The sequence below is a fragment of the Aspergillus terreus genome, genomic scaffold, assembly GCF_000149615.1.
Source record: "Aspergillus terreus NIH2624 scaffold_3 genomic scaffold, whole genome shotgun sequence".
Lineage (NCBI taxonomy): Eukaryota > Fungi > Ascomycota > Eurotiomycetes > Eurotiales > Aspergillaceae > Aspergillus > Aspergillus terreus.
This window is the reverse complement of record NT_165926.1, coordinates 149,578-162,621: the sequence shown is the minus strand read 5'-3', so window position 1 is coordinate 162,621 and position 13,044 is coordinate 149,578. Positions and strand designations below refer to the sequence as shown.

Here is a 13,044-nt window from a genome sequence, read left to right as displayed (position 1 = left end):
TGAACGTACGTAATTCATGGTTCCACGTATATGCATCAACCAGATCGATAGGCGCCGGCCCAAAGACGAATAAGACAGCTGATGACCCCAGACACGCCACTCCATCAATCGAATCGACGACAAGGGTCGAATGTCGAGCGAATGACCACGGTGGGGGGTATAATCGGGAATCGCATACCAGTCACTCTAGACTAGCTCCCTTGAACCTCTTAGCAAGCTGCTCACTTTCGGACTTGGGAGACTCAGGCCTTGATGAGAAGAACCGCTTTCCGGGCGGGGCCATCGGACGCGAGAGTTCGGCCGAGTTGAGCCAGGGGCGCTTAGGGGGGCGCTCACCACTTTCCTGAAGAATCGTCACCAAGGTCGCCCACCCGGCGGTGTTGATCAGCTGCATTCCATCCGCGGGTTTTCGGGACGTCGCCACGCGACAGAGAAGAGATTCCTCATCCTATGAGGGGTTAGCTGACGGCTCAAATGGACAGGTAGCGGAAATCATCTCACCTTGTTGAACGTCGACAGCGAGTGGAGGAAGCAAAGGAGGTGGAAATCGGACACCGCTTGGATCGCCTTGTCGGGGTCGCCATGAGACACCAGCTTCTTTGCGACATGGCGAAGCTCCTGGCTCTCGCCGATGACTTCGCGGTTTTCGATGGGGAAACTGCTGTCGGTGAATAGGGGCGATGATTCCGTGGGGAAGCCGTGGGTTAATGTGACGAAGAGATATTCAACAGGGAATGCGGGCTTCGCGTTCTCTTGGGCGCTCACGCCGTACTCGTTGATCTTGCGGTAGAAGACCTCGGGGATATATCGGGATTTGTTGTCTGTGTCGTCCTCTTCGGACTGCACAAGCATGACGGAGGGTTCGGCAGACGGCTCGACGATATCTGCGCGGACCATCTCGACGGCGGCCACTGAGGCCTGATACGCACTGACCGTGATGGCCCCTTCCTCGTCACCGCTCAGAACACAGGTGACAAAGTTGGACCCGAATCGGCCGTTGCGGCTCCATTTGGTGGCTTTCGGATACTGCGCCTGCAGCCTCGACGCGAAAGCGACCTCTAATGAGGAGAGGTAGTACGAATCGATATGGCGCTTGCAGACGACAGACCCGTCGCCCTGACCCGCATCTAAGAGGTCGGTGAAAATCACTCCGACTTTCTCCAGGCCGCAAAGCCGAGCAACCTCATCCACTTCTCGCTCGTTCGGCCATTCGTGAAGAGTGATCCCGTCCACCTCATCCACCTGCGGTGGTTCGTAGATCGCCTGGACCACCGCCTTGATCCCCAGTGGTACTTCCGTGTACTCCTCGTATGTACCATAGAGAAAGCCCATCCGCTGCGCGCCAGACTTCCGCCAGAAGTCCAGTAACGAGTTGATCAGGGCAGGCGAGGCGAATTCTACGTGGTCCACCATGCGGAATTCCTGAGGCTGCAGGCTGATCGCACTGGGTTGGCACTTGGTACAAATGCCCTCGGGCCACGGGGGATGTCCAGAGGGGCAGTCGCGCCGTACGCGGTAGTATGGTTCACTGAGGGGGGCCATGAAGGAACTCTTCAGCTCCGCTTTATTGGTGGCAGCGTTGATCTTCCGGAGATACGAATGGAACGACAGGTGTTTGATCTTCTTTTCGGCAAGGTATTTCGGGTCGTAGGGCTCCAGTGGCATGCAGTAGTCGCACATGCCTTTGGGGCCATGCTTGCACATTTTGGCGTCCAGCGCCCGCTTGATCTTGCCATCCTTCTTGTCCAGCGCGTCATCGAGTGGTGATTGCTGGACGACGTCCCAGGGATTTTTGATCGTCGCGGACGGGGAGGAGGGTTGCGGGCGGATCGCGACCGTCTCTTTCTGTGGTACCGGGGCTCCGTTCAGGCGGCGGGATGATTCGTTCGTAACGTGGCCGTTAGACGCCCCATCCTGTAGGTCCTGTTTGTTTTTATAGCCTATGTAGAGCTTGTCGCCGTGACTGGTAAGGGTTAGTAAGTCCAAAGTGAATCTAACCAGCGCCAAACCAACCTTAGACCAGCTTTCTCAACAGAGATACCGCCGAGACCAGCTAGAGCGCGTTCGTCGCCACCCGTGCCAATCGGTTTGTTGGACAGAGTGATCGAGGATGGCTCGATATCTTGGGGGAGGTGTTCTACAATCTGCAAGTGGTTAGGACGTAAGTGCATCCTAGCTCACCGCTGAAGAACGTACCTTTTGTTGGAGGGTGGGAAATAGCTCCTGTGGGCTTACGGACAGCCGAAACTGTCCGTTTCGACTTTCGAATCTCAGCACAATCGGTCGGGACGCCATGGTAGTGGACGAGTGAGGTGCGGATGACGTGGGAGGTGCGGCCCGTAACGGTAGGTCGGTTGGATGATGTAAGTTAAGCTAGAAAATGAATCATGACGAGGAACGAAGGGTCGTATGAGTCCGAGAGAAGACGCCAAAGAAGGGTGAACTAGGTTAGGAGGGAGAGATGAAGTTCAAGGTGAGGAGAAGCTGTGATGGAAAGCGGAGGAACGAAAGCGGTAGCTTATCGTCATAGGGTTAGTAAGCGGCTGACTAACATATACATCTACCTGCATAGCTCCATGAGTATCGCTGTGCTGTAGCTATGTGCATACTGATAGTAAGGTCATAGAACTCTCCACCGGTGTTAAACACAGCTCTACGTGGTTTCAAGCTACAAAGACACTAGTAGGTATAACCAAGTCTCATTATTAGGCATCATATCATAAATCTCCACCACAGAACGCCTCCGATACGAACAAAACAAGCGAACAAGTCAAGTTAACGACAGAGCCAGGGTATCAAGGGTCACGCCAATTAAAGAATGTTGCACTTCTTGGGCAGACCGCAAGGGCCCTCGCTCTTCTCGGCCTTGGAACCTGATGCTTGCTGCGACGTGGTCTGTTGTGTCTGCGCGGGCTGGGAGGTTTCGGTTTTCTGTTGGTTTTCGGGTTGTTTCGATGCGGCGCCAGCAGCAGGCGTTTCGGACTTGGTTTGGTCGCTGCCATGTAGTCAAGCGAAGCTGACCTTGGAAACGTGCTCGTAGAAGGCCTTGCCCTGCTCCTTGGCGATCTCAAGCTCGAGCTTCGTGGGCTGACGGGAGCCGTCGGCACCCTAGGGAGGTTAGTACGGTCACGTCCATAGACAGAGGGTACAAGGGAAACGCACAGCAAAGGTACCAGCACCCCAGGCGCTGCCACCGTGGATCTCCTCCAGGTTGGCAAGGAGAGGGAAGACGGTCTTGTAGCCGAGAGGCACGTAGATGAAGCCGTGGTGGGCGAGGGTGCTCATGGCAGCAATGGCGGTGGACTCCTGGCCACCACCGAGAGTGCCGGTGGAGACGAAGAGACCGGCGTACTTGCCCCAGTAGCCACCAGAGGCCCAGATGCCACCGGTGCGGTCCCAGAAGGCCTTCCACTGGGCGGGGAAGTTACCGTAGCGAGTGGGGATACCGAAGAGCACGGCATCGTAGTCCTTCAGGGTGTCGGCCTGGGCGACGGGGTAGCTGGACTTGGCGGGGGCGTGCATCTTGTCGAGGACCTCCTGAGGAAGAGTCTCCTCAATCCTTGGATTGAGTGTTAGGGAGTGATTTTTGGGACACTGGGAGGGGCATTGGAGAGACGTACTGGTAGAGGTCGGCCTTACCGCCGGCGGCCTCGATACCCTCCTTCTCAGCCTCGGCCAGCTTGAGGATGTGGCCGTACATGGAGTAGAAGACGATAGCGACCTTGGGAGCCATGATGACAGCAATTGAGTCAAAAGAAGATGGGAATTAGGATTAATGGACAAAGCAGTCTATGAGGAATTGATTGAGGAAGAGAAGGGGAGAGGAGGGGGGATTGGGTGGGGGTTTATATATGACAGCATTTCGGAGGGGCAGCTAGACTGGCAGGACGGGAGCAGAAGCAGCTAGACCCTGATGGGGCCTGCAACCTCGTCGAAGGCTCATGGCGGTGCTGGATTGGGATGATGCAGTAATCATCAATAAGAAGCACGGGCAGAGACAACGTGGATGAGCTAATCGATGACTGAGCCGATGCGCCAATGAGCGGGCGAGCTAGCGGCTTAGCGGATTCTGACCGATCGTTGACAAATTCTTATACAGGATTTACGGAGTACGGATGGACTCCGTCTGTTATCGTACGAAGACCAGACGGAATATTCTAGCTACTGTATACGCAGGTCTATCATTACGATAAGGAGATTTTTGAGTCGAGTGCTAGGAAACGATTGTCCCGATCGACGCGACTATCTTATGCTGACTTGGTCATGATGTCATTCAACGGTCTACATAACTTTGTACGAAGTACACTCAGTAGCTAACAACCCGTATCTCCAATCCTTCTTATCTCATACATACGCCGTATACAATCCATTGGGTATCTATTACACAGTAATCGCATCGTCTCTCGACGACTATCCACGTCCGCGGCCCCGGTATCGGCCGCGAACAAACCCTCCCCCTCGTCCCCGTTCACTCCTCCACTCGCGCTCGCGCTCTTTCTCCCGTTCTTGCTCCTCGCGGATCAACGTGCGTTCCCGCTCCAGCTCCTCCTCGGTCTTCTCCACGCGCAGGGTCGGACGCGGCAGGTTCTCCGACCAGCGCGGATGGGCGTCGGCGCAGTTCTTCCCCTCGGGACAAAACCCAGCCAGATAGAACGGACAGAGCCGGCGGCGGACATGGCGTTTGGCGCAGAGCGGGCCCAGCGGGCAGAATCCGCGGTCGTAGTGTTCGCACGGCGGGAGACGGGCCTGCTCCCGCACGTGTTGGTAGAGACAGTCGTCTCCGTTGGGGCAGTATCCCGACCGCGAGAACGACTGGCATTCCGGCATCCGTCGCAGGTTGTATTCATGGAGGTATTCGCATTTGAGCCCCTTCTTACAGAGGCCTTTGAGAAAGTGCTTGCACACCAGCGAGCCGTGCGTCGTGGAGGGCGCCAGCCCGGACGCGGTCGTCGTCGAGGTTGTCACGCGCGAGGGGGTGGGATGGCGATCTGGACAGGCCGGTCCTAATGGACAATGGCCCTCGCTGTAGGCTTTGCAGACAGGGACATCGCTGGCGAGGCCGAACCCGAAGCTCTTGCGGATGAAGGGGGTGAAGGAGAAGTCGTCGTAGCTGGGATCGCGCGAGCTGTCGGCAGAGAGGATTTGCGCCGCGGCGTGACTTACGTCGCCGGTCATCTCGACGGTGGTAGAGGACTGTGGGACTGAAGACCAGCTTCAATGGACGTAGATTGACAGGATTAAGAGATAGGAAGTATTAAACGAGCTATAAGACGCCCTAGCTCGACGGTGTAGTAAGGTCAAGGTGTGTTCGAAGAAGATAGGGTGCTGGACGTCTTTATCTGGTGCATTATTCCGAATCGTCGAGAAGAAACAAGAGCGTCCTGATGTGGTAGGCGGTGGCAAACATTAGTCAGAGCATAATTAGTCAGGGCTGCACAACGAAATATGACCTGTTTGTTGACATCTCGTGACACTCAACATCCTCCAAGTGATTTGCCTGCGTACTTTGTCCTCCCTGGTGATAACATGTCAATCTATCGGACTCGTCTATACTATCTAGCTGCGACTGACTCGATGAGCTAACGAGCGATGAGCAGAGCATGGCTGCATCCAGATCCTATGGAGTAGGCACCAGACTTCTCCGGTCATCGGCGCCTGAGACCACACTACTACTCAGACGGTGCCGTTGCCCCTGCATACGAGAAAATCCCTCGCGAGTCATGGGATCACCCGGATTTTCTCGCTTTCTTTTCTCAGTCTGAACGACCGGTCGAGATCTGTGTCTGTGGATGGCGTCTTGCCTCGTTTGGTGATGGTCACAGACGATCCTAGCGCGACAATCAGCCTCCATCAGTAACGACGCACCCCAGGACTCGTTTCTTTTGTTGGGCTCCTGGCGATCCGCCCCTCGCCGAGGGCCAGTCATGCCAGCTGGATGTGCATCATCCTGCGGGGTGGAAATCACTCGTCAGCCCCCACACTGGAAGTTTATGTGTCGATTAAGAGTCAGTGCTAGTACCTCTGGATGGTGGATGGTTCGACCAACACTTCCTATTGACATGGTACTTCTGAACCCGGGTCTCGCCACTCCTTCTCACCGAGAGGCATCACAGTCCACAGTCCACAGTCCAACCGCACGCGACGCCGTTTCATCGCCACGAAGAAGCTTTCGGGGCATCCAATGATGCCTCCCAGCGGGGGTGAAGCATGGACCCTGTCTGGGCGGCTGATCATGTCTCTGGGCTTTCCTTTGTTGTGTGGATTAGAATAGAACGGCGGCTTGATGGGTTGACAGATGGAGGTCCCCGCATGAGCCATGAACCAGAACCATCCACTGTCTGGACATCTGCGAATGCCAGGACAAGTCAGACGTAGTGGATCCGGATTGGTACGCAATCTGGTTTCTGTTTAATAATACAATAATCCTCGAGAGTTGGGATCGGTTGCCTTGTCCGTTGGCGGTGGTTCGTACGTCCTGAGGCCATGCCATGCCATGCCGTTCTGTCAGCTCTGGTCTCTACGGAGTATATAACACTGCAGAGTCTTATTCAGATAGAAAGAAGTCATCTGTGCTGGATATTGGTGAAAAAAAAAAAGAAATTATCCAACGACCGATCCACACGTGACCCTTCCCACACGACTCTACACTACTGTACTTAGTACTGCCATCTTCTACCTCACCTCTATACCTAACGACTCTCTGCCCCTCTCCCTGTACATCTATGATCCCAGAATAAATCTGGGTCACTCACCCCATCTGATACTACTGGAGTAAGACAGTGGCAGTGACTATGTTCTCCGGCACCCTCTTCCCGCACTGGCGCCGCAAAGCCGCCGAACGCTCCAGCAGCAGCTCGTACGAGGTGCCCTTCTTCCTGAACGCCGCCTACTACCCGAATTGGCGCATCTACCGCAAACAGCCGCCGTCGTCGCTGCGTCTGGGCTTTATATCGCACATCTTCTACGCCTTTGCCTGGTACCCTCCCCCCCCGCGCCCCTCCCCCTCTCTCCCCACCTGCACCATGCTAACAATAGCGAAACAGGGTCAAAGAAGACGGCACCGTCTATGTATACCGCCTCTCCCCTCATCCCATATAGTAGGCAACACTAACGAGATTGAGAAATAGTTGAGCGACGAATGGGCCGACGCCCAGATGCCCGTGGACGGCACGCAGGGCTGCCTGCGCGCGTTCGCGCAGCTGAAACCGCAGTACTCGAAGATGAAGCTGATCCTCTCGATCGGCGGCGGCGGCAAGGGCAGCGAGAATTTTGCCGCTGTCGCGCGGAGCCCGGCGCGCGTGGAGACGTTTGTGCGGACGGCCCGGGCGCTGGTCGATCAGTTCGGCCTGGACGGGGTGGATAGTACGCCCTCCCCCCTTCGCTTCTGGGTAGTAGTGAAAGGCTAACGCGCAGGTACTCCGTAGTTGACTGGGAACATCCAGCGGACCCGCAACAAGGCTGGGACTACGTGCGGCTGCTGGCGCGGCTGCGCGAGGGCGACGGCTTCCCGACGCCGCGGTACGTGCTGGCGACGTGTCTGCCGGCGGGCCAGTGGGCGCTGCAGAACATCGACCTGGCGCAGGCGCAGCGGCACCTCGACCTGATCAACGTGATGACGTATGATTTCTCGGGCCCGTGGACGACCGAAACGGGCCACCAGGCGCAGCTGCACAGTCCCTCGCGCAACCCGGCCGCCGTGTCGTGCCAGTCCACCGTAACCTACCTGCTATCGCAGGGCGTCGAGCCCAAGAAGCTCCTGCTGGGCGTGCCGGTGTACGGGCGGTCGTTTCTGGGGAGCAGCGGGGTCGGGCAGCGGTATACCGGGTGCGGCGGGGAGGACGGGGTCTTTGATTATAGCGAGCTGCCGCGGCCCGGGGCGAAGGAGCATCACGATGAGAAGCTGGGAGCGGCGTACTGCGCGGGCGGAGACGGCGGGTTCGTCACGTACGACACGCCGCGCACGGTGCAGCAGAAGGCGCGGTTTGTGACCAAGTCGAGGCTCGGGGGGCTGTTTTATTGGCATATTGGAGGGGATGCGCGAGGGCCGCGCAGTTTGATCGAAACGGGGTACAACACGTTACACGATATGGAGTGATGGACGAAGAGGCAAAAGGAAAGGAATGAATGAATGAATGAATGTACGGAGTAAGGAAAATGGGAGGCAGGCTGCTTTATGTTGAATGAATCTGATGATAAGCGACGCGCTTCTGTTTGGCCGATAAGATGTCGCCATCCATGCAGCCGACACGTCAGATCCGTATGCCTATATCTAACTAGGTATATCCCTCTATTGCTCTATCCCTCTATCTATCTATACACAATCTAAGCGACAGCCACCTTGGCAAACATCTCCCGGACCTCCGCCACCGTCTTCTTCTGCATCAGCAACAGCTCCAACCAAATGCGCGACTTTTGCGGATTCAAGAACCCACTTCCGATCGCTCCATCGTCCGACGGAGGCACCTCGCCGTTGCCGGTGCGCGTGCTCGCCACGACGGGGATGTGGTAAGTATCCATGACATCCTCGATGGCCGCGCTAAAGCCAGACGAGACGGACCCGGCGCCGGAGCCGGCGATCTACAGCCATATCGTTAGCAATTATTCATTATCAAAGGGCCAGAAAACGTACGACTATGCCCTTGGCGCCATTCTTCGCCGCATCATACAGCGTGTCATTCTGCATGTCCTGATACGAGTACAGGATGTCAACCCGGGGCAGGGCGGAGACGTTGCGGACGTCAAAGAACTCATGCCCCGTCGGCCGCACCGGCGGGTAATAGAAATACGGCTTGTTGGAGACGATGGCGGCGAGGGCGCCCATCTCGATCGCCTTGAAGGTGTCCATGGTGTTGGCGTTGGTCTTGGAGGTGTAGAAGGCCGACAGGACACGGTCGTTGAGCACGACGAGGGCGCCGCGATCGCGCGCGGCCGGCGTTGCCGCCACCGTCACCGACTGCAGCAGGTTGAAGGGCCCGTCGGCGGAGATGGCGGTCGAGGGGCGCATGGCGCCGACGACGACGACGGGCTTGCGGCAGGGCATCGTGGCGTCGAGGAAGAAAGCCGTCTCCTCGAGCGTGTCGGTGCCGTGCGTGATCACCGCGCCGGCCATGGTCTCGTCCTGGCACACCAGCTCGTCCAGCATGCGCACCATGTCTAACAGGATGTGCGACGTCACGTCCGGGCTGCCCACGTTGGTGACCTGCACGCCGGCCACGTTGGCCACGTTCAGCATCTCCGGCACCGCATCGATCAGCTGTTGGATCCCAATCGCACCCGCCTTGTAGCCCGTCGTGGCCGTGTTGTCGGCACTGGAGCCGGCAATGGTGCCGCCGGTTGCCAGGATGGTAACATTCGGCAGGGTGGTGTTCATCTGCGTGAAGTTGAGGCCGTGAGCATTGGTAAAGACGTATGTGACATTGGCATCGGCCCGGGAATAGAGCGGCGAGGCATGGCCCAGCGCCGCCAGGGCGGCGACGGTGAGAGCTTTGATGTTGAAACCCATGGTCAGGGGATGATATCGTTCGTGTCTATGGTGCTTCCAGCGTCCTCTACCATCCTCTATCGTGCCTCTCTCATCCCCTTTATAGCCGCACCTTATCGCACATCATACCTACTCCGACAGTGGCTATGCGCTTATCATCCACCACGATTCCGTATAATCGCGCATTCGATATCGTAATGAGATCGAGATCAAAGTTCATCGTCAGGCTAATCGTTGGAGTCGTCTCCAACACGGCTTGGCAGGCACTGCCGCTATCTTCACCCAGTGGATCGCCAAGGCCTTATCTCACGTAAAGGATCGCGAAGTCGGACGTCGTCCGTCATGTCTCAACGGGACGGGAGTGACCGGCCGTGTATCATTCATTACCTATAGACTATCGAAACAGTAATCGCGACAACCAGTCATTATGACCATACAAGCATGCATGCATGTCGAACAGAAAGACGAAGAGAACCACAATTGATATATCGGACTACAGGATAGGAAGGAAGAAGAGAAGAGAAAAACAGAAGAAAGACCCTGACACCACCGTTTAGCCCGAGCTTCCGATGATCTGCAGGACGTTCAGGTCCACGTGGAGCTGGTTAGCGGCCAAGGCGGTCTCAAAGTAGGGGAGATGCTGGCCATTATACACGGAAGAGTTGCCGGTGATCTGCACGGGAACCATATAGTTCTGGTCCTTGTACTTGACGAGCATCGGGGCGAGGGCCTCCTGATCCACCTTGGCCTTCATCGGGAGCTCATTGTCGCCCGGCTTCAACACAAGGTCGTTGAGGAAGGATTGTCCAATCGAGGTTCCGTCCACCGCAAGATCCAGCGTGACGTTACCCTAGAAAGTCAGTCAATTGTTGGGACAACCGATGATCTTACGTACCATGGAAATCGTAATGACCGAGGGGTTCGGAATCAGGACTCTGCCCTCGGAGTTGGTGCCGTCGGACTGCGCCTTGGTGAGACTCATGTTGAGCAACTTGAAGCCGCTGAGTTTGTTGAGACCTGGAAGGGTGAGCACTCATGCCCAGAAACTGACCGAAATAAAATGACGGACGACGTACCTTTCATGGTGGCGGTCTTGTTGTAGGTCACGGTGATGGTGGGCAGAGCACCTTGCTTCAGCTGGGGCTTTCCATAGACATTCAGGGGGACCTCCTCGTTGAGCATGACGGCCTTGGAGAAATCTCCAAAGGCACCGGCATCACTCAGGTTGACGCGCTGCTGGACATGCACCTCGACGCCATCATGCGACTTGATCTGGGGCACCAGGACGGTGGCGAAGGAGCTGGCGGCGCCGAGCAAGCTGACGGCGGCATTGAAGGCGAAGATTTTGGGGTGGAATTTACTATGGGTGCCGATGACCTGGGTTTGATCCAGCTGGAAGGAGTCGGGGGTGGGATCGGAGATGACCATGGACTTGACGGTGAGGGTGGAATCATCGATGTCGCCCTGGGCGATGTTGGGATAGCCGACATAGACGCTGGGGGGTGAGTGAGTAGGTCGCGAGGGCAGAGAGAGAGAGAGAGGGGTGGGGGGGGAGTGACGCTTGAACTTACACCGGCAGAGCGATGATCAAGACGACGGCGATAAAGACGATGACATGCACCCACCACCAGCGCCTGAAGTGGGCGCGAGCCCGGCCCTTCCAGCCAAGGTTGGTGGTGGGGGGAGGAGCGACGCCCTCCATTTCGGAGACGTCGGGCTTAGTAGCACTACCCATGCTTAGGGTTCGAGGATGGCGTCACACAGAGGGAAGTGGTTGTGGAAGCAATGCACTGCGTGGCGTGCCTCGATGTGAGGGACAGGGACAGGGTCTGCAAGAGCGGATGAGATGAGATGAGTCCACCAGGGTAGCTAATGGTACAGATGTACCGGTGTACGGATGTACGGATGTACAGGAGTACAAGTGTACAAGTGTACAGGTGGACAGGTGGACAGTGGACAGGTGTACAAGGGTACAGATCCGGAGGAGGGATGCACGCACCTTTCTCCTTTCTTCAAGGGTTCAAACGAGTGACAGAAGCACAGACTATTAAAGAGCGACTGAGATGTGGTGGTGGAGACTGTGGATGATGATGAAGAGGAGGAGGATGATGATGATGCGGAGAGGAGAGAAGTCAAGACGCAAATCAAGGTTCGGAGGGGAAGGAATTCCTCCAAATCAGGCCCGTCTGGAATGGTGCTGCCATAATATAAGAGGAAATTCCCCCGTTGAGAAGGACTTTGCCATCACATGGGAAGGAACTGGAACTGGAACTTCTGGGGGAGGGGAAGGAGCAACCCAGACCAGCGGACAGCAAGCACCGCGGAACTTGGCTCAGTGGATCGTATCAGGGGCCATTGCTGGATCGGAGGTAGTACTATACTAGGGCAGCGACGGCGTCAGCCGGACTCGGGAGTTAAGCCCGAATACATAGATACCTAGGATATGGCATACATGTGTACATACATTCTATACTACATAGGTCCTCGGCGACGATCGAATCCGGGGTTGGTTTCAGAGTTTCCTATCAGCATTCAGGAGGGAATCCTTCGGTCTTGTCAACATCACACGCTACCGAGGTATCACCCCAGAAGTAAGGGAACCGGTCAATGGAGGATGAAAAGTGAGACGGGCTAACTATGTACTAGGGACCCCTTCCTAGTGTTGGTCGACTAAGCCTGCAATGCAACCCCAGGTCTCTCCGGCTTTTCCCCATGGGCCCTCGCGCGGCGGCCCCATTTTGTTAATCGGGGGGTGTCATTGGCCTGGAAGCGACCCCCCCAAAGCAAATCCGGGCTAGATCCGAGGACCGCTCCTCTAGCGCCCCAGGGTTTCTTCCTGCGTGTCCATCCCAATATTAATACGCTTCGCTAAGAAGATGGGTGGTGGCGTCGCTCCGTCTCTTTTAGGCCACACCTCCGACGTCTAGCCAGATCCTTCACTGGCTGGACAAGCCCTCATCTCGTTTAAACCTGAACATAAACACCGCTCACGAGACAGTCCGGTGGCGAAGGATTTTATCTCCAGTCATCCCTTACACAGCGTCATAAACTACATCAGCACATCAGTACTACACAGACAAAGAGTATTCCATAGGTGGCCGTCATGAGTTCATCAAGCAAGGCCTCTGCAGCTAAAACCAGGACGGAAGGAGAGTCAACGAGGGTCAGTCAACCAAGAAGAATAATGACACGAATGAGATGCAGAGACAGGGAATCAAGAGGAGTCAAAGAAAAGAAAATCAATAGTGACAGAAGAGAAGAAACGGACATCACACAGTGATTAGAAATTATGAGGGGTATCCAAGAAGTGAAGTACTCGGTAAATGCCCCCGAGCAGGCCCTCCATGCCAGCAAAACAAACACCCGTCCATCCCTTGCCCATCGCAGGGATCCCGAATGCACAAGTTCGAAAAGAAACAAGGTCAAAACAGAATCATATGTCAACGAGCGAAAGAAGCGAAATCAGGAGCCTGAATGCTCAACTGATAGAATAAAGGTACCCGGGTATCCCTCCCGGGCAAAAGAAAAGCAACGCAAAGCGTCCATGTGTATAGGTGTATATC

General features: G+C 56.0%; 6 protein-coding genes across 6 annotated transcripts; 1 reads left to right on the top strand and 5 right to left on the bottom strand.

Moving 5' to 3' along the window:
* Positions 1–492: 492 nt before the first annotated feature.
* Positions 493–2,295, bottom strand: npl4 (nuclear protein localization protein 4; the record flags this gene model as incomplete). The annotated part of the gene is made up of 3 exons (XM_001211125.1): positions 493–1,963; positions 2,014–2,144; positions 2,197–2,295. The coding sequence occupies 3 exons, from the start codon at positions 2,293–2,295 to the stop codon at positions 493–495; spliced, it is 1,701 nt and encodes a 566-aa protein (XP_001211125.1).
* A 711-nt stretch (positions 2,296–3,006) lies between these two features.
* Positions 3,007–3,733, bottom strand: pst2 (putative NADH-quinone oxidoreductase Pst2; the record flags this gene model as incomplete). Its single annotated transcript, XM_001211124.1, has 3 exons — positions 3,007–3,108; positions 3,163–3,559; positions 3,621–3,733. 3 exons carry the CDS (start codon positions 3,731–3,733, stop codon positions 3,007–3,009), a joined length of 612 nt encoding a protein of 203 aa, XP_001211124.1.
* A 548-nt stretch (positions 3,734–4,281) lies between these two features.
* On the bottom strand, positions 4,282–5,175 carry yth1 (cleavage polyadenylation factor RNA-binding subunit YTH1; the record flags this gene model as incomplete). The annotated part of the gene is made up of 3 exons (XM_001211123.1): positions 4,282–4,313; positions 4,355–4,377; positions 4,451–5,175. 3 exons carry the CDS (start codon positions 5,173–5,175, stop codon positions 4,282–4,284), a joined length of 780 nt encoding a protein of 259 aa, XP_001211123.1.
* Positions 5,176–6,791: 1,616 nt separating this feature from the next.
* ATEG_01944 (glycoside hydrolase family 18 protein) lies at positions 6,792–8,095 on the top strand (the record flags this gene model as incomplete). Its single annotated transcript, XM_001211122.1, has 4 exons — positions 6,792–6,976; positions 7,044–7,068; positions 7,128–7,362; positions 7,425–8,095. 4 exons carry the CDS (start codon positions 6,792–6,794, stop codon positions 8,093–8,095), a joined length of 1,116 nt encoding a protein of 371 aa, XP_001211122.1.
* A 227-nt stretch (positions 8,096–8,322) lies between these two features.
* ATEG_01943 (asparaginase ahrA) lies at positions 8,323–9,502 on the bottom strand (the record flags this gene model as incomplete). Its single annotated transcript, XM_001211121.1, has 2 exons — positions 8,323–8,577; positions 8,630–9,502. 2 exons carry the CDS (start codon positions 9,500–9,502, stop codon positions 8,323–8,325), a joined length of 1,128 nt encoding a protein of 375 aa, XP_001211121.1.
* A 532-nt stretch (positions 9,503–10,034) lies between these two features.
* On the bottom strand, positions 10,035–11,216 carry ATEG_01942 (DUF3712 domain-containing protein; the record flags this gene model as incomplete). The annotated part of the gene is made up of 4 exons (XM_001211120.1): positions 10,035–10,331; positions 10,377–10,498; positions 10,558–10,976; positions 11,053–11,216. The coding sequence occupies 4 exons, from the start codon at positions 11,214–11,216 to the stop codon at positions 10,035–10,037; spliced, it is 1,002 nt and encodes a 333-aa protein (XP_001211120.1).
* Between the last annotated feature and the right edge of the window lie 1,828 nt (positions 11,217–13,044).